We start from the raw sequence: 23,549 nt of genomic DNA on the forward strand, positions 1-23,549 counted from the left end.
CGATAACCAAAAAAAATTGCTCTCTCAAAAGCACTTTCGCTTAGTCGAATCGTGCTGGAATTTTGGGGCTCGATATCCTCACGCGATACCTAATTTTTCGTCGCTTCGATCGAAAACTCTTCGCCTATTTTGGGAACGTGCACTCAGACGAGCTCACGGAAATATATTATCGCGCGCGTGCATTCTTGCGAATCTACTTTTGGAACGCTTCAATCAAACTCGTCCTTTAAATCCCATTCTTGATCGTGGCAATTCTACATTTTCCAGAGTTGAGTCTCATATTCTATTTGGTTTATTCAAGGGCGTTATTCTTATTCTCAATACGGAACTGTACAAACTTCGTTTTTGTTCCGTAATAAACTTTTGCTCGTTCGCAATTATTCTAGTTTCGTGAAAAATTGAATGCGAAAGATCGTTCGAATTGTTCGTGGTGAAACCCGAGTTAAGATTCGTGAAAATCGAATTTTTTCTCATTCTTTTCCTCATGTCGGGGCAGATCAGATGTTTTTTCCGCGGGAAGTAAGCTCTCATCCCTTCGGACAATCGTCAACAGCGCAGCTGTGAGGAAAAGCTCGCACCGCTCCTCTCGGGGGTATCACAAATTCGGATCGATACGACGTGCGCGCTCATTCAGTTTCCAGTCGCGACTGCGAATGGACCTCGCGTGATTCAGCCTTCGAATCACTGCCCTAAATCCATTTTTTTTACTCTTCGTACCGAACAACGAGTGAATTAATAACCGACATTGACATTCCTCATTTTCAAAAGTTGCTACGACTCGCTGGCAACGTTCGTTCGGACCTCACTAGCCCCATTTTTTCCGCGAGATGAATCCCGACAAAATTCCTCGTGAAAATTTTGCCTCCGGAGGCGAACCGGTACCGGACGATTACGCGATACCAAAAAAGTTCTAGTTTCGAAATGTATCGCAAAGCACCGTGTCGTAAATTTTTTGCAAAATGATGTTTTTTTACTTTCCATTACTCTGATGACATTTTTTTTGTCAATTTCTCATTGCTGAGTCACAGTTCGGGTTTGCCTTTGTCCAGCGATCTTTTGAGCACCGAATACACCAAGATGGGAACGAGATCCGCTGCTTGTGAGTTTTTGCACAGACGATTTCGTTCTATGAACGTTTTTTCTCGTTATTTGAAGAAATAAAATTGAATTTGCAGACACTCTGAAGCTCACGAGTCTTCACGACTACTATCAACGCCTTCTTCACGGTAGTCAGCCCACTCCGTCGGGCTTTGACATGGCAAATACCGTCAAATATTTCTCTCAGACTCTGCTGTGTAAGTCGATTAATCAAGAAATTTCATCATGAAGACTGAAACATTTAACATTCATTGCGTCCAACAGCTCTGTTGAAAGAAGTTCGAGAATCGCCCCTGGAGATGATCAAGTGCCAGAAATTCGATGGCGAACGGATGGCACTGTATCCAAACTTGGATTACAAACAGCTTTTTAATGCTTTGACACAGTTGATGGATGTTGTTTCGTTCGTGCACGTCGGTTTGGCGGGTCAGTACAACTTTCAGGGCCTCATTTGAAGTTTGTAAGCTTCGACGCTCCTTGGATAAGTCTGTGAAGAAGTTTTTCTTATTTTATCGATTCTTTTTAAATAATTGATCGACCGATGGTTGGCAGCCTGAAGAACCGTTTGAAGCTCCATTGCAATTGACATTTGGTTCGATGATTTCAGCATTTGGGCAAGCTTTGCTGCAGTGTCTGGCCTGTTTGATGCCCTTTCTCGATCACGATCTCCTCGACAACCTTCCATACTTTACCGCAAGTTCGATAGCTTCGCTTCCAGTCGAATTGCATCAAGAGATCGTCAACTATCTGTGTTTCTACATCTTGCCATTCACGATAAGTGAGTTTACAGAAATTCCGGTGAACGTTGTAAACGAGTGGAGTTTTTCAATTGCTTTTTCGTTTAATCAGCCCGAAAAACGAACGATGAGAACGAAAATCATGCCAGCCAGTCCGTATCCGCAGTGATAATGATGGTTTTCCAGTACTCCAGCAATCCTGGTAGGTCGACCGACGTTGAAGTAGTGAAAATAAGTTTTAGCCAGACGTGAGAGACTGAAAAAACGCTGAATTTCGACTCTTCCGATAGCGCACCATTGCCAACTGTTGGAGTGCCTAATGGCCCTGAAGCCAGGGGTTGTCAAGGACATACTTTGTGTCGTCGCTTATGGAACAGCCCCAGCGAGAGCATCGGCTGCCAAGCTCTTGTTCTACTACTGGCCTACTTTCAATCAGAACCTCTTCGATCGTCGCGCAGTTCTCGTCAAATTTGCGAGTGAGTTCTCATCCAAATGGAAGAAATTCTGAGCGCGACGAAACTCACGAAGCGCCATGATTCCAGGGCCTATTCCCTGAGATAATTTGATGTTGAATTGCAGACGATCTGACGCCATTCGTTTGCCAGCGAGACTCTTGTCCGAATGCCGGTAACGCCGAAGCTGGCAAGGTTTGCTACGATCATCGAATTTCTATCACATTCGCTGCCGAGTCCCCGCCACCCCTTTATCTCTGCATCGAATGCGCTAACGAAATACATCGGGAACATCCGAATCAGATGTTCAACGATATACTGCATCCGATGCAACAAGTTTCCATGGTTTGTGAGAACAAGGTAGGCCGGTTTGGCGAGCGATACAGAATTGAAGTTGCTTATCAAAGAAATCACATTTCTCTTTATTCCAAACGCAGAATTGTCGAGCTACCGACAAATCGGCAATCAGCGTTTGTTTTTCGACCGAATGCGCGAGTTACAACGGAAACCATCCGATTCGTTACTGTCAGCAATGTCACAACATTCGTCACAACAACCGTCGTGGAGGGGACCACGTGAATCACATGGCGCTTCCTCACATATCGCAAATGGACCAGCAGACCCAAAACTATTTAGTTCAGTCGATAGTAAGGTGAGAAATATTCATTTCCTCAAACTCATTTATGTTCCCGTGGAAGTTTTATCATCGCGAACATCTTTGCTGTGGATTCATGCACGGCTCTCTCGTAAACCTGAATCCTCAAAGTACTAATTACTGTTAAATGTAATCACGAAGTTATTTATCATACGAAATACGAAACAATGCGAGCGGAGAAATTCACTCGCGTTATCTCTTCCGCCTTTGAGCGAGTGCTGTGAAAACATGTTTTTTCTTCTTCCGTTTTGTATCGTGTTCACGTGAGCGATATGCATCAAGATCATCAACGAGTTGTATTAACGGCATGCGATGTCATCACCAAACAATCTATTTGCCATCCTACTTGATGATCTGTGAAAAATAATCGACGAAACCATACCTGTATTATCGTATGTATATCAACATGGGCCGTTCCAAGTCACTCGAACTATTTCAACGATTATTATCGACCAAAAGTAGGAGGAAACAAAATTTTCTACCTAAATCATCGGATCATTGACCGTTGAAACGATTTTTTCGACTATTTTTTGGCAAAACGATAGTTTTTGAGTGGCTGGAATTGCGGCCATTGGGCCTCGTGTACTAATCCACCGATCGCAGGATCATTTTGTTTTGCTTTGCGTGTTTGTTGATGCTGGTCCATCCTGCTTGGTAAGACACGAACACACGTCCGATGAACCAAGTACATTCAACGTCGTAATGTTTCCATTAAAATTGTGCACTTTTGTAGCAAACTGACCATTGATTCTTCAGTCTTATCTCGGTTTATTGATAACAAACGACCTCGAATCAGCGGTATTCGTACAGAGAAAATTATACAAAAAATAATGCGAAATGCGAATGTAAGGAGTTGGATTTATGAAAACCTGTCGAAAGTTTCTTGTGTCGTTGTTTTTAGATTTTTTTTTTTCATTTTTTTTTTATTTTTTTTTTTTATCATTTATCGCAATTGCATGAGGCAACGTTTAACCCTGATGGAAATGTGGACTGCGATGGATTTCGATGCATGTGTTCTCGCGCGATTCAACCTCCAACCAAAATATCTCATTTACGTCTGTGATATCTGTGCATAGATAAACTTCCAAATTCACCAGGAATGATTGTTGTTTTTTCACGAATACGATTTGTTTGCATCCCAAGATCTGAAGTTATACGAATGGAAAAAGGCGTTTTGTTTGTTAACGAAAATCCTGGAAATTCGAGAAATGTTTGTCACCAAAAACATTTTTTGCTCATTCGAACTCCCAATCAAAGTCCGAGGGTTTCTACTAATCGTTGCTATCGTTGAATCGTCCTGAAAGAAAACGATTTCTCTTGCAATCGTTAGCTTCGGCACAGGCTTTTTTCTCGAGAATAATTTCTCGAATTTCGGTGGTCAAAGCGAAGGATTTTCGACGACGAAAGAGCGTCGGTACGACTCGAGATCGTGGGTGTAACGAGTGCACTTGGACTTATGAAACGAATTTATTTACAGCCTGCTCAAGGAGGCTGAACCGCTAAGTATGGATAGTAACAGAGACATCTCGGAAATAAGTACTAATAAGGGCAGCCTGGGATTCCCAGGGAGTGGTATTAGCAGTGGTACAATTAGTGGCGGTGGGAAACCTTGTGATCCGTCAACCCTCGAAGAGAGACAGCTACTTGGTCGTTATGGTGTTTGGCTACTAGTCGGACTTTGTACCCCCAATCAGGATACTCCTGTAGAAATACTTGGACGTTTATTATCAATGCTATTTCATTGGTTTCATGTCACTGCCTACTCTTTCGATGGTACTAAAAAAAGCCTTATGCACCTTATATTTTCTGTTGGTAATTTAAAACTTTGCATACACTATTGACGTAGAAGTAGCTCGTAGCTAGTTCAACCACAGTCCCACGTCAAATAATTCAATCGCGTATCACAAAGAGTCAACACATTTCCAGCTATCCGCCGACTGAGCGTTCACATTTCCAAAAGTACAAATCTTTTCTCACATTCAATCTCGAATTAAGGTGTCATGCTCGGTCCAAAAAGCGTAGTCCAAAAAATAATCCGGAGCCTCGGAAATCGTAACTTTGAGCCCAAAACTACGAGCTCGAAATATACGGATGCAACACTTTTGAGGATTTTTTCCCCATCGATTTTAATTCCGAAGTTCCTTCTAGTACTTTTCAAAATTTCTGAGCTCAAGTCTGCACACTGATTTCTAATCACGCTTAAGTACACTCCTAACGAACGGGTTTTACGTCAATTCTTGTGTCCCATCAATACTTTGTTGCGATTCTCACTGAATACTTCAATTCTTTAATGAATGGCAGAGACTGACAGAAAATTTAGTCTCGACTGTTTTGACGTGGGACTGACAAAACCGTCCGCGATCGTAGGCACATTCTACTCGGCTCTGAAGCGATTAAGTTTTCTTTTACTCCTTTGTCTCTCGAATAAAATTCAATGTTGATCCTTTTTTTCGTTCATTGCATATCCGTCAATCTGTGTATATATATTTGTATATATATATATCTGTCTGTGTGTTCTCTCTCGATGTCATTACGTGTGAGTGTACAAGAACATTGATATGACTTCGCTCACACACGTGTTGGATTCATGCACTTGACACGCACACTCTCCATATGTGCATAACACGATGTTCGGTGTGCTACACACTAATAATTCGAATCATGGCAAATAAAATCAGACAACTCGACATTAAAATTGGCTATTTTAGATTCCTTTTTGCAGATATTCTTCATAAATAAAGAGTGCGTCTGCGATGCGGCAGTTGAAATAACGTAGGATTCGATGCCTAGAATATTGAAAAATTCAGTTCGCGAAAAAATGCGTGCAGAGTCACTCAAAGAATCGAAAGCAACGATTGAATGGTCGTTTCTGTTGGAAAGGTCGATCTCGAGATGGATTTTTGACGTTCTACGCATCGATGACACAAAATGTAGGCCAGTTCTGGCAGACGATTATAATCCATTTGATTTTCAAAAAAATTATAAAATTTTTCGTCTCTTATCCAAATTTCACGATGAGGAACATATTTTCGGAAACAATATTCGCTTTCATTCATCTTCGAAATATTAGTTTAATCGAGTTTGGTGGATCGTTTAAACTGGTGGAAAGTGAACGCTGGATTTCTCGCTTCAGCAACACTCACCCAGGTCGATGATTCACTCATCGATACTCGATGAACGAATTTTGTTTCATCAGTTTTGTGATCCAGCATATCTCCATGCGTTGTGTCGTCCAAGACAATTAAATGTTCCTCAATAAATATTCACGATATTTGTAGTGACGTAGCGGAATGAAATGGGAGCACCTTCGCTCGCTCGGATTACTGATACATTTCCAAACACGTTGTAGGGCAAGCGGAAAGTACTCTTGAAAAACTCAAGACCGAATACGTCTGTGGCTGGCTTTCCGACATCATGAAAACCCACTATCAGGTTTTCATATCTTGTCTACTACCGCATCCGGCCGATTACGTCAGAGTAGGTGGTCACTGGTGAGAATTATCATTGGAATTAACATTCTAACACGTTCCGATGTGGCTCCAAAATGGGGGCACGTGGAAGTAGAAAAACTCGAAAACGATCGTTGGAGAAAAAAACTTTATTAGTTTTCATCGAAATAAATCATTAAAAACTACGTAAATTTTGAAACTTCACTTGACAATCGTCAGTTACTGAGTAAATGAAAAAAAAAAAAAAAAAACCAATGCCAATTTCGACGAAAAACCTGCACAATTTCATGATCCACTCAAACGAAAAAAATGCTTGTTTTAACAAGGGAGACACTGGCTTCGAGGACGTCGCACTTGAAGGACGGTTTGAATCGACTTTTCTGTCTCGTGCCTTATGAAGTTATAACTCCAGACATCTGGGACTACGTGATGCCGCACTGGATGGAAGCGATGGTGAATGATGTGCCGGAAAACGAGCTGCACGAATTGAAAATAATTTTGTGGTGAGTGTCGAAAAAAATCATTTGGATATGGCGACGAAATTTATTATTTATTCTCGTAACACTTGAACCGATTCTTGTCAATCGAGTTGTTTCTAAAACGACTGCCAATCGTTGTGGATTGATGTGGATACTTTGGACTCGGTTTTCTCGACAGTAAAATTTTGGATCCAGAAATGAGTCCGCTGGGCTTCGACGCAAAAAAAATGTACAGTTTCGTGGCGAAGCGTTTCGTCAACACGAGCGCAAAGGTTCAAGAGCAAGCTTTGAATTGGCTTCAGACATTGACGATGCTCGCAATCACGATACCGCTGAGCCAACTTTTCTCAATGTTCAGCGACGGTGTCGCGGTCATGCACACAACGAATTCCTCAGATTTGGACGAGAAATCCTACAAATCACGAAAGAATAGCGAAGCAGACGAACGCAGCAATATCTGTGAGCAAAACTTCCCCTGGGCTTCACTAATCCCCACAAACGCCATTTCACCATTCGAGTAACCGTGGTTTTCTCGTTTTTTTACAGGTCCAGTCGTCGAAAACGATTCGGGACAATCGTCGCCACTCTCGGACGACATGGCGCCAACCCCGCGACACATGGAGTTCACTACGAACGCCGAACTCAATCTTTCGTGCTGTATTCTCATGCTGGACGTTCTGCTAAAACAGGTTTATTTGTCTCCATCAATTATTTCGTTCTCATTGCAAATCCGGTTGCAGCGAAAGACTCTAACGACCATCATTGCGTTTGGTACCATTGGAAAGACTTTCTTCTCCGTTCACTTTGGACTATAAAGTTGAAATCCCAAATGAATTACGCCAACTTCGAATTGAGTCAGAAAAAATTCCCCTCGAACTCAAATGTCACAATCCCATCGACGATTTTCGAGAATCAATTCGACACTGAATTATGAAAATGAATTTAATTCCCTGTAAATAAGAGCTGCTCCAACTTCTTGTGACAAAATTGCAGATGGAGCTGCAAGACATAGACAAGCACACAGGGATAAACACTTGGGTATGCAGAGACGCGTGTCACCTCATGAAGTCAATAGTATCAGCGAACTGGAACGATTGTCACGTTTGTAAAGCTGACAGCGAGTGCACTTACTGCGAGTCCAGAGTAATATGGCATCAGTTGTGTCTGCAACTCATAATTTACATGGCGCCTCAGAACCCCGCTTATCCACCAGACGTGAGTCACTTTTTCGTCTTTTTTTTTGACAGCTGACGATTTCCTGAAAATCGGGACTCAAATTTTTCCACTTTTTTCCAATTGCCCTTTTCTATCAACCAGAAGTGACTGATCAATTGAGCAGAATTAAGGGGTCTACCTTAACTAGACGGGCAAAAAATAGACTGTTTTCACGAATTTTTTTGACCGGTATAAATTATAAATATGGATCCAAAAAGTGTTAGACTTGAAAACTACACTCTTAAAGTACAGAAAATTTTTTTTTTTATATTTATTTTACTCAGTTTTCGTACAGAATAATGGGGGAGAAGACGGGTCCAAAAAAAAGACGGGTGTGGGTTGTTGACAAAATCTCTGGAACGGATGATCGCGTATCATAGGATTTTTTATTTTTTCAAAAATGCCACAATGGCGCCGATTTTTCCAAAAACTACGAGAAAGCACGTTTTCTTTCACCGTTTTTTGCAAAAAAAAAAATAGTTCCGCTCAAAAATTCAAAATTCGTTTGCCATGCGCCATAGCTGCAGTCGTAAAGAACACGTGGTAAAATTTTGGTAAGGACCGGTTGAATAATTTCGGAGGTTTTATCAACGAGCCGTCCAAAAACGTAGTTTTGAGAAAAGCGCGTTTAAACATGGACACGAATAACCAAGCAAACGTCGCTCAATAGTGCACTGGGATCGAAAAATCGATTTTTTGAAAATTCTAATCAGCCTAGGCCCCTTGAGAGTTAAGTAAAAAGAAAATTATCATTTATTCGACCATTTCGGAAGGTGATTCCGGACGAAACGGCCGAGGATCAAGGACGAAAAAGTCCACCGGAATCGGCGAAGAAGTCCGAAGGAAAACCAGACGTCGTTATAAACATTCCATCGTCCGACATGCACTCGGTTGGGGACGTTCTAGTTCACATGCCACATGTATGTATCAATATACTCAGGGAATAGAGAGACCACTGAATATCTGTAAAAACATTCAATGTTATTGTGAATGTACACCATCACTGATTATTTTATTGTTTCTTTAAATTCTCGTGTTCAGTATATATTTGTGCCACACGTCACTGTATCCAGTAAGGAGAGTGTTATCCTCGTTTGATGTGTGTGTTTTGATTAGCCTTCGTGTGTCTGTAACAAAGCAATAAACCACGAAAAGCAAGCACGCCCCTGCAAAGGTCTCATCACAAGACGGTAGGCTAAAACACCATTAATGTATCCCATATTTTGATCGTTTATATCAGTTCTTCGAACAGATTATGACAGCGACCGTAGAGACAGTCTCGGAACAACTCGATCTCGCAGCTATTCTACCTGCTGAAAACGTCATGCCAGCTGTTGCACGGGCGGTCACTCTTTCCGAAAGTGACGTCGGTTAGTCTTTCACGCATATTTATCACCACTTTTATCTTCCTTCTTAGATTCGATTCTTTATTTTATTGCGAAATTATTATCCATCGGTGGACTGCACCACGAAATTTTTCAATCGAATTCAATGCTCCGTTGAGGTTAGAATTATCGAGAGCTTTTACAAGGAAAATGCAATGTTTTTTTAAAATCGAACAAAATATTCAGAAAACTTTTTAGATTCTAGATTTCTTCGTCCGCTTCAATGGAGTCGCATATTTTTTCAGCTACGGCTACGGTGAGCATCGCGAAGCCTCATCTCATCGGCGAAAACGATCAGCCCGTTAGTCTCAGCCCCGAAAACGAGCTCGATGACTTCTGGCACACGACTGTAGGAAAATTTCGTTTCGTCATCGAGGATTTGCCAGAGCAGCTTCAATACATTCACAAGCTTCTGAAGGTACACTCGAAAGGGTTTTTCTCGTTTTTCATCTCATTGTTGACTCTACACAATTGTTGTATTTACAGGAAATCATGACCGTGGACAAACCGGATATACTTTACTACATGCTCCAATGCCTCAATATTTTGTGCCTGCACGGTGATGCCTTTGGAACAGCTGCGAAGGAACATCAGGGATTTTTCATTTGGTGTCAAGAAAATTTGCTGATAAAAAAGCAAGTTTTTAAACGTACTTCGTAAATTGATATTATTTATGAGAAAGCTGTTGACTTAAAAATAAATGAATTTCTATTTATATACAAATTTCACAATATTTTGATAGCTTCGTTTCTCTCGTCCGTAGCTTGTGGGAATTATTAAATGCGGAACACTCGCACATAGCTCAAGTGACAGTTCCACTTTTGCTTCATTGCGTTACTCTGCCATGTGGCACGGACACGTTTTGGCGACTCGTTCAAGAAGAATTTCATAACTCGGACTGGCGAGTTCGTTTCATAGCAGGTTTGTAAAATGAAAACTAAGAGTAATTCACTCGACGGAGCGACAAATCGTTTGCAAACAAACAATTGTTTTATTTGAACGATTTTCACAAGAGTTTAAAGTTCAACACCTCGCATCTTTTCAAATTCCTTTTGCAGTTGAAAGAGTCACCTTGATCGCCAGATTCATGGACTCAACTCCTCTCCGCAATGTTCTCAGTCTTCAGGCTGCTATGGCCAATGCCTTTTGCTATATAATCAGCAGCATGGATGACAGCAATGTTTATGTTGCCCAGAGAGCTACCCTCAATCTTGGGACGGTCCACGATACCGCGATACGTGTAAATATGTGCCAAGATTTTTCTGACGTTGAAAATTTGACACAATAATTGACCGTTCGATTTACGGGATACTCGGAACGAAGAATTGGACAGTTTTGCGTTGCGATTGTACATGGAAAAATGTAAAATTTGGCCAAAACTTTCCACCGATTTGCTTCCTAAAATAAATAACCGATTTCGGAGATTCGGAATTTTATTACGGAAGCTCGTTAGACGTAGAAAGTTCGATCGCTCCATTTTTTAATAAATATTCCGAAAGAAATGAAAGAATGTAGAAGACTGATAAAATTTTGCGCTTCCGCAGTCTTTGATTTTGTGTCTCGAGACACAATTCGATTCAGTGATCGTCGACCGACCGATGGTCCTGCAGTCGCTGTACCAGCTTCACAACAGCTTGAGCGACCGTCGAATATTGACGTGGGAATTTTTCCTCAACCGTTTCGACGCCCTCTTCCTCGAGGCGCAAATAAACCTGGAGAAAACCGGGGACGTATCTTATATCCGGGGTAACGTTGACCTCTTTTCCGGCTCTTCAATCGCTCGAACGTCAAACCCGAATAACCAACTTTGCGTTTTTCCCACCTCGCAGATTTACGAAACACGGATTTAAACAGCGAAGTGTTTGCGAGGAAAGTAAACCGCGCGCACGAGGCCCTCTCCCAGTCTGATGGTAGCGGCACGAGTTCGGTGAAGACATTGAGCGCCAGTTTCGGCACAAAATGGCCATACAAGCGGACAATGTCTGCACCGGCTTCGATCATACCACGGCAGGACGCGAAGCAAGGTATTTTCCCCTGATTCCCTCATTCTTCGTCTCTGCGGACGAAAAATGAGGATTTTTCAAATCATTTTCAATCCATTGCTTAAACAAACATTGGGCTCGTTACGAGCGACGAAATTCCTCGATTTTAAAATCTCGAGACGTGGCTAGAGAGGATCAAGGATCGAGCTACTTTATCCTCTCTCTCCTCGTCGATGGGATAACAATTGAGGAACCGAATGATTTTTTATCGATTCTAAAAGAGTGTAGAATTCCACAGAAATATTAATGATCCGTTCTCTCAAGACACAAGCTTCGAGACACTTTTTAAATGCACGAGTTTTCAAATACATTCCACGTAACAAGCCTATGCAAGAGGGCTCTTTGGTTTCGTTATTGTACGATACCCATGACTTGTCTTCGTACAGAAAAGGAAAAGATATACAGCCGACAATCTTCAGCTCCGATTCTCAAACGCAAGAGCTCCAGATTTGGATTGGGTCAGTTGCTTGGGTCCACCCCACCTAATAACAGTATACAAGGTAGCGTAGTGTTGCTTGCTCTAGTGACAGCTCATTGCCCTATGTGTATCGGATAAGTGTGTTAAATAAATACTAAAGAAAAACAAATATTCGTGATAAATCTCTGTATATTTGTGCCAAAGCTTTTCGGAACGAAACTTTTTTTGTGGTTTACTCCAAAAGAGGACACTGAACGGAATTAAGATCGTGAGAAATGCGGCTGGACGAGGAATTTTGTAAATTTTTATTGCTCACAAAAACTGACAGATTCGAGGCAAAATTTTGGGCAAAAATGTCAATTGATTTTTCACGAAATGTCATTACTTTTGTTGCCAACATTTTTCACGATATTTTACGTTTGGTCAACAAAAGGATCATTTGAAGTTAAGCTCCAAGTAGAAAGTTTCATTTCGAATGGCTGCAATCAATGATCATGGTAATTAAGCAACACTCGAGGCTCCAATGAGTATTTTACGATGGACGTGCAGGAATTAAATGTACTTTGAATTCGGGAACGGGTGGTAAGTCCTGCGAGTTCGAAAGACGTGAATTAAATTTATTGCAATAACGCAGAATTGCCATTTTTTTCAAGATCCGAATCACATGATATCGTACCTTAAATTTTTAGAACTCGATTAATGCACGCTGTAAGATTCGAGTTATTTTTTTGTATGGAAGAATAAAGTAGACACGACAGTAGTTTTTATAATTATTTCATTCTCGTACCGAAAGTAAAATTTGGTTTTGGACGATTGGGAAGTGGAATTACATTCTTTAGATGATTTATTACTGCGCAGCTCGACTGCTGCCTATAATCGAACGACAGATTATTTGTGCATGAAAAAATTGCATCGCATGTCAGTGTTTTCAATAATTCCATCAGTTCCATCATTATTTACAGTGTGTTAGAGCTCACATTATAATTGGCACGATTTTAAAAATTTATAAGTATCATATAGAATTCGTTTTTACATTCTCGTTATTTTTCAATTTATTCGAGAATAATTGCTTCACAAATTTACCTTTATAAATAACTTTTCGAGGCTCATGCTAACTTTTATATCTTTTTTTCCATCTTTGTCAATGATATTGCGCTTGAAAATATCGAAAATTGAAGCAAATCTTACAGTGCTCGATAAATTGCAGATGGCCACGTCCATTCTCTCAACATGGTTGACGAGACTGCCAATCTGCCAAGTTTCACACTGAAAATCGTCGATCTTGAAGAATCCGATAAGGAGACGATGCATCTTTTGGTTTTTCTTCTCATGCAATTCTTATCCAGACCCGATCAGGTAGAAAAAAATTTTCTTTGCAATGAGTCGTAAGCCCGTTGAACGAAAATGCATCGAAAGACAATTTTGGGGTGGAATATGATGCACGTTGTACGTGCTTTTTTCAGGCTTATCCAACCGACGAGAAACCACTTTCCAAAACGCAGGGAATCGTTCTGAGACACTTGTATCTCTTGTTAGGCTACAATCAAACTGAGCGAACTTTCCACACGCTGCCCTCGCGTTTGAGGTACTCCAGAACGATATTTAACGAGATAATTTCGTGAAAATTTACCATTTTGCAAAAGTCGATTTCGAGATTTAAGCAAAAGCATGAAAGGTTGAGCGATTTTTTGTTTCAACTCTGTCCAGGCTGTCTCCAGTTTTCAACGTCTTCATCGCGAATCTTCCCCAACTTTTGGACCAAAATCACGTCATGGGATGGGTAATGATTCCACCTGTGCTTGCCATTCTTCAACACTGTCCGTGCCCGCCCCAAAAAGCTCCACCCTCCGATCACCAACCACCCACGTACAGTCTGTGGTATTTGGAGCCTAATTTGAGACGATCTTGGCTCATGTCACTCCTCGTTATACTCTACAAGGTAATTCTTTCCGATCTGCTTCACAACCGAAAACGAGCATTTTTACTATTTATCATAATTAGTGGACGAAACCAATAAATTTATTGCGACATGAGTTCAAAATTTCGGCATTTTGATTCAGTCATTTTCAATCAATGTCACAAAAAACACAGAAATTCTCAAATGACTCATGATACGAATAAAAAATATTTCTAGTGCCAATACGGTCAGCAGCCTTGGTGCACGCAGCTCCAAGCCCTCGTCAAAATAGTCTTGAACACATTGGACTCCCAGCATCATCAGTGCAAGAGGATCCCAGCGACCGTCGTTATGGGAGGACCACCGTCGAGATCGCGAGGTACAAATGTTGGCTGCCTCAAATTTTCTCAAATGATTATCCAAGGAAAAGAACTCGTCGAAAAAAATACGTTTTTTGGCAATCGACCGCGAATTTTTTCCTACCGAATTCATCACCACAATTGTACACTTTCCGATCGCCAATGACCGCAAATTATTCAAAAACGAATGATACAAAATTCGTTTTCCTTTGATCCTTAATTCCATATTAACGACGATGATTTATGACTTTTCGTGTAATTAATAATGACACTGACGCGACTTCAGATGTCTCCCAACCTTCGCTCGGCGCCGATCACGATCTCGTGATGAACGCAGCGGGCGAAATGGACAGTGAAAGTCCCCCGATGAGGCAGCCGATCGTGTCGGTGCACCAGAGAAGTCCTGGGCCCATAATCGGACAGACCCACGCAATGAAAACTCACTGGGAAGAGACCGCGCCGATCTGCTTTTACCCGAACAAACAATCAAGGTCCTTTGCTTCTCAATATTAATACGCCTCATTCTCATCTCTGAGAACAAAAAACATGAAAATTCTCCTTGACGACGCTCTAAAGATCGTTTCACGACGATAATTAGATTAAGGGGTCTGGACGGTGTATTTAGCGAGCGTAGTTTTAATTCTGTAAATATTTTCCACGTTCTTCGACAAATTTAATCGCACATTTTATAAAATCGCTTTTCGCATCGTACCCAATCGTAGATTTTTCACAATTTCGCATTTCTTTTGCACCATTTCACCATTTTTTCGAGTATGAACGACGAATCTCGAGTCCCAGTGCATAAAATTCATTATTTTAAGTAGAAGAATTGGTGGAATTATTCATCAAGGTTCGATTTTAAGTTTGACTCGTAAACGAGGTCAAACGTTCGAAATTCAGAGGGCCAATTCCCCCCAATTCATGCACTCGCTTTTCCAAAATCAATTCGCACTCTTCGACGCACAATAAGAAAAAGTAGGTGATTTTTTAAACTTTTTTTTCTTCGCCTAGTCGTTGAACAAAATTGGCACATTAGTGAGCTGCACAAGTAAAGTATTTAGACGAAATATTCGATCGAATGTGCAGTTGGAATAGTCAAGTGATAAACTGCACATTCCACATTCAATTTTATCTCGTTCATTCTTATTTGCATTCTTATAATTCGCTGTAATAAATTTTCTCTATTTTTCAGTTAAATTTTGAGTTTTTTTCAGTTCTTTTTATTTTCTTAAGGGCCTACACTTTTGATGGGCGGAAAAATCGGAAATTTTTTAATCAGATATTCTTCAAGTGCAATATCTGAAGAATATTCCCACCAATTTTCATAAAAATCGCGCACGGTGCGCGCGCGCTCGTCCGATACTTGAATCCCTAAACGCGTTTATCCGAGAATCGTATTCTTTGAAAAATGCCTTTGCGGTGGTCACGATTACTGAAAAACTGCTAATCCGATCCATACCAAGTTTATACCATTCGTTTATTATAACAGCAGTTAGGGCCTCAACGAAGGATTTCATATTTTGTTGTAAAAAAAAATTGTAACAAAAAAAACAAAAATTTGGCGCTTCAAAGAATGAATTTTTTGTTAAAACTGTCCCAATTTTTATTAAATCAAAATGTTTACAAATGCTTCGTTCGGGCCTGAGCTATTATTGTAATAAATGAGAGTCGTATAAATTTCGTACGAATCGGATCAATAGTTTTTTAGTTATCATCATGTCCACCGCAACTGGATGCTCAAAAAAAGGTGCTACTGGAATGCAGCTGGTGTTGCGCCATTTTGATACATTTTTTCATGAAAAAAATTGTACGAATACATGGACACATGTACGAGCGAATATCGTTCACGCAGTCTTTCAACAAACATTTATTTTATCGTCGAAAAAAAATCAAGAAAATCGCGTTTTTCGCCCGCTCCAAGTGTAAGGCCTTAATCTCTTTCACGATCCTCCGATAGCACACGCAATACGAAAGCTCATTTTTGCTTCTCCCCCCCTCTCACTCTCTCTCTCTCTTTCTCTATCTTTGACGTGCGTGCGCTTCGTTTTGAGTAGCAGTGCTTGTTAAATTTTCGTTACTATGTAATGCATTGGGGGTAAAGCTACTCGATCAATGCGGACGATACGGAATCCGAGCTGGCCGCAATACCCGAGAGTCCAAAATCCGACAGCACATTGCACGGGAGCAGCGGCGGATCTCTCGGCGAAATCGAGGACAGCGAGAGCGTCGTTAAAAAAGCGACGCCGATCGCGCGTGCCCGGGCATCCATAGTTTCGATCGGTAGCCAGTCGAAGAACGAATCTCAGGATCACCGCGACAACGAACGTCCCAGACAGGATTCCATCGCTGCCAGGCCCACTTGGTTCTTGGGAAGCGAGGAGGACTCGCACCAGGTTTGGAATTTTCTTTCGATTTTTTCGATTTAATTTTGGGCCCGAGGGCAGAATAATTGTCGGAGTTGGTTTTAATGGGTAGACGAGCGGCGGGAGTTCCTTTCAAAAAAAGTGGAGTGTCCACGAAGGAGTGAAGATGATGGTGGCGAGCACTCTGCTCACGGGGCAAGCGAATCAGCCGAAAGCCTCGTCTCCTCCGAAATTGGCAGCGATGGAGAACGCGGACAGCTCGACCGACACCAAATCCTGCAAGTCTTCTCCTCGGACTAGCGCGATAGTCGCAACAACGACGGGCACAACCATCCAAAGGTGCGATCGCACAGGTCGAACGCTTTTCTCTCAATCAAAACCTGGGTTTTTCCTCCCTCGATCAATCGCGTTTATTCACGATCGGAACAATCCTCAGCGAACAATCGAAATTTTTCACCAGAATCGAGACTGCCCCGAAGGAAAAAACGAGCCCGGTTCCCTCGGAAATTCTCGAACCAGCCAATCCGAAACAACAATTGGGCCGGCAAAAAAACGTCGAGCAAACGACCCCGCTCGCCTCACCAATCTCACCCTCGCAATTCCCCGTCGGCAGCGACGACTCGAGCTCACCCGCCGTCAGCTCCATTTCCTCGCAAATCACGAGCACCGACAACGGCCAGCATCCGGTGTGGCTCTCGCCCTTACCGCAAACGACCATAGCCACCCCGACGGTCGAGCGACTGCTGCCGGTTGGCAACACCACCACCCGTTCCAACGGTACAATCGTCGCTTTAACGCAATTAAACAATCGATCGCTTCACGCACGAACGCGGGACAATTGCTAACAATAATTCACGGATTCAGGCCCAATGAAAAATTCGTCCGTTCAACTCTACCCCGCAAAATAGTCCACCTAAAAAGCGCCTCGGTTTTCTGTTTTTATCAATCACTCAATTGCAGTGATTTCTTGATGGCAAAGTTGAATGAAAAAAAAATCAGCGAAATCGCTCGATTCTTGTTCTCGTTACCGATACTTTTTGCCTCCTTTTTTCATGGTTCTCAGCTCAACGAAGCGCTCAACGAATCCTCAGGTGCGAGGATGCCTACGGATCTCCCGAGTCGCCCTTGTCAAAAATGGACGTCCTGACAGTCAGTGAGTCGACGTTTCTATCGATTTAATCAGCGACGAACCAGCTCGTTGGCTTTTCGATAAATGTTTTTTTCGGCATTTCTCGTAGTACGGAAATCAAGCGAAAGATTCAAATTCGCCGAATTTCCGAGGAAGACTCATGCCAATGAGATTTACTTTTTTCCAGATTCCTCCTTCGATCAGGACAGCGAAACTTGCGCTTCCAGCGACATAACCAGTCCTCGGAGCATATCGCAGCTCGAATTCCCAATGCCAGAAAGACTTTTGCCTGTGGGACCTCAACGAGAATGCGTTTCCGGCCTCGTCGAAAGAGTTCGAGAAGCTCTCGGGGTGCCAGAGATCGAAGGTGCGTCAACATATCATTCACGATCTTCCTTAATTTACCGTCAATTCTTATTTGTCTTCCTAATCGTTCGCTGCTTTCAACGACTCAGACTCTGCTCCACATTCTACCAGCGATGGCGGAGGAGACGAGAAAGAAACTCCGAATCCCCAGAAACAAGACAGCATAACATCAGAAATTATGGTGAGTTTTGCACCGGGAACCGTGCAAAACAATGCCAAAAGTATGGAAATACTAATGAAATTCTAATTTCAATGGAAATTAAAAAAATTCAATTAACAAAAATGTCACTAGCGCTTCGATTGTCTCAATTTTAATTAGTTTGAATTTAGAACAAATTTTCATTGACTTTCAATAAAATAATAAAAAGTTTTCTCTTTCTTGTAAATAAATTGTTGAAATAAGACGTGCGACTGCGTTGGAACAAGTGCGATTCTCGATCTCTCTTATAATTTGTTCGATCTTTTTGCAGTCGGCGTCGAATTTGCTGCCGAGCAACGAGCACCAATCCAGTAGGTCGGCGAGTCCGAGACGACTGATAAAGCAAGTCGCTCTCGAATCGCCACCGCCTGCGATCGAGAGCGACGATTTCTGCTTCCGACTCCTCGAGCACGAAAGGAAGGCCAAGTTCAAAGATCACACGCGAATGCATCGAGACAGAACTCGGCGATTGGGGACTGGCTCGGGACCCCACGTTATTGGTCACACGAGGCGAACCGATTCGTGGTGAGCACCGAAAAGCTTCTTCGAATCTTCCTATCCGCGATTGCCCTTCGTGCATTTCTGCTCGACACTTTAGAACAAAATTTATTACATTTTTTCCAGGTCTGGACCACAAACTCAGCCGAACTTGGATCCTGTCGCCCAGCAAGCTTGCCATGCGGACTTCAACCTCAAACAGAGCTTATTTCGCACTGGGGACGATTGTATTTACGAGAGGTAAAAAATCGTCCGAAAATTTCTGTAAAACTACTCAGGGCTCTCCACTGTTACGTTATTGAAAAGCGAATAACTCTCCGCTCAAAATGATAATTCGATTGGTTATAAAAAGCTCGAGTCAAAAACCGAAAGTAGGAAGTCACAACCCTGGGAATGAAAATTTTTTTAAATTTCTTGAAAAACTGTAAAATTACGGAGGACACGAAATTTGCTTTTACTCATTTTACCAAGCGATTTCAGGTGTTCCGAGTGCGGTACCATAAAAGAGGAATACTCGGACGAGGAACTGGGACTTTGTATCATAACTTTAGGAACTTTTATACACCGAGAGCCCGCATTGGCTGCCCCGTTGTTACCAGAAATTCTCACGATCGTTACGAAGTAAGTTTCCGCAGTCGTTCGATCGTTGAACAAAGCCATTTCTCATGAAAAAGCAAAGAATCGATCTCCGATTTGCTTCCTCTACTAACCGAGTCGCGAGCTTCGAATCGCTCAATTTTCACGCGATTAGCACGAGAAATTGATGGGAGTTGACTGATTACAGAGTCGCCTTGAACGCCATGTATCCGTGGCAGAACGAGACGAACATGCATCTGCCAGGCGGCGCGGTCAGCGTGGCTCATCAGTTTCTCAGATGCGTCTTGCACCAATTGGCGCCAAATGGAATTTTCGTACAGATGTTTCAAACTCACATAAACGGTAATCGCAACGTTTGATCACTCCAAATCCCCTAGTAAATCAGGGTGCTCTGCACTCCTCTGACTCACGTAAATCTTTTATCCCGCAGAAAAAACGAGGAAACAATTTTTCAAGAGTGTCACTCAAGCTCTACTGGACTTTAACGAGCTCAATCCCATTGCCCCGCTCCAGCTATTACTCGAGGTAAAAAACACCAAATTTAGAACTTTTTCCAGGCGACATTTCTTCATCTACTTTTTTAGTAAAGCTACTGAAAATTAGCTCAATTTTGGTGAAACATAAAAAATCGATAAATTCTCATCGTCAAGTTCGTTAGGATCTTCCATGATAAAGTAGAACTGTGACGCTCAAGTTTCCAGATCTTTGAGTCAATTTTTTATTTGACAATTTATTTGAAGTTGGAAACCCTCGAATTGCAAATTGGAGGGAACGAAATAACAGACTGAAAAATCGTGTTTTTCATCGTCACGTTAAATTTGACGTTGAAACGATAAAAGTTCATTTGACCAAAGAAACGAGGAAAGATATTTTCTCATTGATCGACGACTCTTTGAAACGTAGACTCTGAACGGGAAGAAATCATTGCCGAATGAGTCGCTGCCTACAATTCTGCACAACGTCGCGTGCTATCTGGACTGTTTACCGCTCGAGGCAGGCCTCGGGCCAGGTGCGACAACCTGGAGTGGTTTATTGACACAGTTCGACTCGTTGTTTCGGCGAATAGTTCTACTCATATCGTCTCTCGAGGACGTAACATCGCTGCTGAGAATAATGGTCTCGATTCTAAAGGTTCAAGGGATCCAGCAGTCGAAGGGGATTCTCGATCCTTTCTCAAAAGTCCTCAGCTACGCTATACAAAATTCCACCATAAAATATTCTTACTTGACCGATCTCTGCTATCTCTGTCATCGGGGATTTCCCCGCGATCGTGACAAGCACGTCCTCGCGAGGACCGTAGTTTTCGAACTCGTTCAAGCGATGAAGTTCAAAACGACTATTCCTGACAACAATTTTCTGCTTCTCCTTCACTTCGTCCTCCAGGTTTGCTATCATTTATTCATCATGAATATTTATCATTTTATTAAAATCGTTTAAAAATCAATTTCTCGTACATAGTCGATCATCCAAATAAACTTTATAAAAATGCTGCTTGCAGGACGTCGGAGGAAGTCTGCCGACCACCATTGCCGTCGAAAATATTCACACCGAAATTTCCCCGATTTACAATACCAACGCTTCCGAATCTTTGAGATCCCAAATATCCGACGTGCTCGATTTTCTCGCCGATTTTCACACTCTCAGTAAAATCAAAGTAAGAGAATTCCAGGGGGAATGAAATTTCATGAAGAATCGAAAAAAATTTCATTTTTCAGTCATAAAAATGAAATTACCTACGAAAGTCAATGACAAAGTTTCAAGTTTTTAATTTTTTTATTTTTTTTTAATTTTTTAATTTTTTTTTTTTTTTTTAATTTTATTAAAATTTATTTGAAAAATTTGATTAGCGTTACTTTCCTGATGATACTCGGCTTGCGAAAAAATGGAATTTTTCATTCTTGCAGAGCTACAGTAAAGGTTTGCAGGCTGGTCTCAACGAGGACACTCTCGGAGGCATGCTCAAGTGTGGTTTCGCTCAGTATCTCGCACTGGAGATTACGAGAGGTAATAACAGGGAGAATCGAGCCGTGGCGAGATACCTGCCATGGCTCTACAGCGCGCCTTCGATGCTGCAGCAAGGGTGAGTCTTGCACGCGTGGAAGAACGAAACAAAATCAGCCAGGGCAATACAAAAGTTATTTTGTAACGAAAAATGTGAGAATTTCAAGGTTTCTGTCGCCCAAAAGTTCCTTCAAAGTCTCCGAACGTACTCAGATCCCATGAAATTGTAAAATTGAAAAAAATTCCTTGGCTCGAAGAAAAATTTCAGAGAATTTTGAACGAATCGAAAAACTGGACTCTAGACACCGAGATTATTGAGAAAAAGCTAAAAAAATTGACGCGAATAACACTTTTGACAGATCGGAAAATAAAGTAAATTTAAGAAATATGAATATTAAACCCAGAAACTTGAAGAAATGTCAAATTGACATTTCTTCAAATTTCTTCAAAGTGTTCTCAAAAATGCTCAAGCGTCGCAGCATCCATATTGAAAAAATGTTTTTTCATTTCGATTCTCTGATCGCTGCAACAGCGCTCGAGAATACATCGATTGCATAGGTCACATACGTTTACTTTCCTGGCTATTATTGGGATCACTGACTCATACAGCGATGTTTGCTGGCACGAGCAATCCACATATTCACGGACCACCGATTCCCGTTGCTCAGCCAATACCGCAAGAAGTTTCTTGCCACGTGGCCGATCACGTGCAAGTTATCATTTCCGGATTTCCGGAACAGTCAAAAACTTCGGTTCTTCACATGTCTTCTCTTTATCACGCATTTATTTTGTGTCAGGTACTAAGATTTTGTTGTTTTCCTTATTTTTCAACAGTTTTCGTTTTTGGTTGACGTTTTTGTGAATTTTCTGTCATTTACTCAATTGGCTAACTTTAATTCTACTTGTCGCAGCTGTGGACGGTTTACTTGGAAGAAATATCGAAAAACAATCCATCGAACAGCGAGAGTCACAACATAACGATGAATATTTTGCTCGAATTTTGGGGAAAAGTCACTCCTTCGATTTTGAAGCTTGTCTCAACTTCGAAAGTCGTAAGTCACGAGAGTCTCACAATTTTTGTCATTTTAACGAATTTTTCTAGACAACGACGAAGTTCAATTTTTCATTCACTTTTATCTGAACAATTGGAAGCTTTTTTTCACACGCAAAATGTTAAATTGAATGCTGAAAAATTTTGAACACTCTATCACGAGTTTGCGACTTATTGATATTTTTTAACGCCATTTTTCAGCTCGCGGAAATGGTGAATCTTCATTTTTTGAGTCTCCTTGAGGCTCTGCTGGAGTGCAGATCGATCTTGCTTAGCAAATTATTGCCGCTTTGGAGCCCAATACTTTTTTCTCACCACGTACAGGTATAAGAATTTTATACGTTCTAACGAAAACAAAAAAAATATCGAAAGTTGAGGTTATGCGAGTACTTACCGGGGTTGTTCCGTAGTTTTCGTAGTTTTCATTTCTGAAAATTGATGATTCGTAGAATGGTGATTTTTTCCGCAGCTTCCGGGTCACTTGCAAGTACGTCTTCAGAACTGTCGAAACTTTCCTCCTCCGAAAATGGCTGACCACTTTATCTCGAAGCGCCGCGAATCGAACGCGGTACTTTTGCGATGGTTGAATCGTTTGCAGTTCAAAATGGGACAAATCGAAATGCAGTCTTCCACCGTCACGACACAGTTTTATTCCATTTAGAAAAGTTGGCTGCATGTTTTGTGTAAATACAGAGAAATCTTTGTCACTTTTGTTGAACCATGAGTTTTCTAGCATACAGAAATACGATGTTCACGTTTTGGGAGAATTGTCTGAGAGGAATCGTGGAACACGTGTAAATCTTGTAAAATAGACAACTTTTACCCCTTGATCTATTCTCTCGCTATATTCTCCGAGCCCTTCACTCCTCTAACCTGCTGATACGATTCCTTTTGTGAGTGAGCAAACATTAAGAATCACATTTTCTTATCTGAACGCCAAAAATGCGAAAAAAAACTATCGTTATAGCGCAACAGTGACGACGGTAGAAACGTGAAAAAAATGGATTGTTTACTTCTTGTAAAACACATCAAAAAGGTTATCAAAACATTCCGTCATTCTGGCGAAAATTATGTAAATTTCTGGTTTCTATTTTGGGCAAACATCGAATGAAAGCACTTGCGGCGAAAACTGCTAATAACGCGGTAATATGCTTGTTGA

General features: G+C 41.5%; 1 protein-coding gene across 6 annotated transcripts; it reads left to right on the plus strand.

Annotated features, from left to right (window-relative positions):
* The first annotated feature begins 640 nt into the window (after window positions 1–640).
* On the plus strand, window positions 641–23,220 carry unc79 (UNC-79 domain-containing protein). 6 transcript variants are annotated; one of them, XM_043422529.1, is made up of 46 exons: window positions 641–1,099; window positions 1,176–1,295; window positions 1,363–1,524; window positions 1,706–1,876; window positions 1,948–2,037; window positions 2,126–2,311; window positions 2,415–2,647; window positions 2,725–2,939; window positions 4,420–4,754; window positions 6,292–6,433; window positions 6,718–6,894; window positions 7,049–7,329; window positions 7,417–7,559; window positions 7,864–8,085; window positions 8,859–9,005; window positions 9,326–9,455; window positions 9,716–9,888; window positions 9,957–10,105; window positions 10,234–10,391; window positions 10,529–10,710; window positions 11,015–11,216; window positions 11,300–11,494; window positions 11,899–12,012; window positions 13,138–13,286; window positions 13,394–13,515; window positions 13,638–13,869; window positions 14,065–14,206; window positions 14,473–14,677; window positions 16,288–16,579; window positions 16,662–16,888; window positions 17,010–17,326; window positions 17,613–17,702; window positions 17,866–18,045; window positions 18,134–18,225; window positions 18,515–18,768; window positions 18,868–18,981; window positions 19,222–19,362; window positions 19,526–19,680; window positions 19,769–19,863; window positions 20,242–20,721; window positions 20,837–20,992; window positions 21,243–21,418; window positions 21,872–22,136; window positions 22,251–22,391; window positions 22,592–22,714; window positions 22,860–23,220. In XM_043422529.1, the coding sequence occupies exons 1-46, from the start codon at window positions 1,078–1,080 to the stop codon at window positions 23,049–23,051; spliced, it is 8,289 nt and encodes a 2,762-aa protein (XP_043278464.1). In that variant the 5' UTR covers window positions 641–1,077; the 3' UTR covers window positions 23,052–23,220. The 6 variants fall into 6 exon arrangements, with proteins under 6 accessions (XP_043278464.1, XP_043278465.1, XP_043278468.1 ...); XM_043422530.1 differs by having other exon boundaries at window positions 9,338–9,455; XM_043422533.1 differs by having other exon boundaries at window positions 642–1,099; window positions 16,357–16,579.
* Window positions 23,221–23,549: the final 329 nt, after the last annotated feature.

Source organism: Venturia canescens, chromosome 6 (assembly GCF_019457755.1).
Source record: "Venturia canescens isolate UGA chromosome 6, ASM1945775v1, whole genome shotgun sequence".
NCBI lineage: Eukaryota > Metazoa > Arthropoda > Insecta > Hymenoptera > Ichneumonidae > Venturia > Venturia canescens.

Excerpts from the sequence above, each read along its gene's own strand:
- unc79 (XM_043422529.1), top strand. The coding sequence starts at position 1,078 with ATGGGAACGAGATCCGCTGCTT. Across the intron at positions 2,312-2,414 it reads AGTTCTCGTCAAATTTGCGA|ACGATCTGACGCCATTCGTT; the intron begins GTGAGTTCTCAT and ends GTTGAATTGCAG. Across the intron at positions 9,456-9,715 it reads TCTTTCCGAAAGTGACGTCG|CTACGGCTACGGTGAGCATC; the intron begins GTTAGTCTTTCA and ends ATATTTTTTCAG.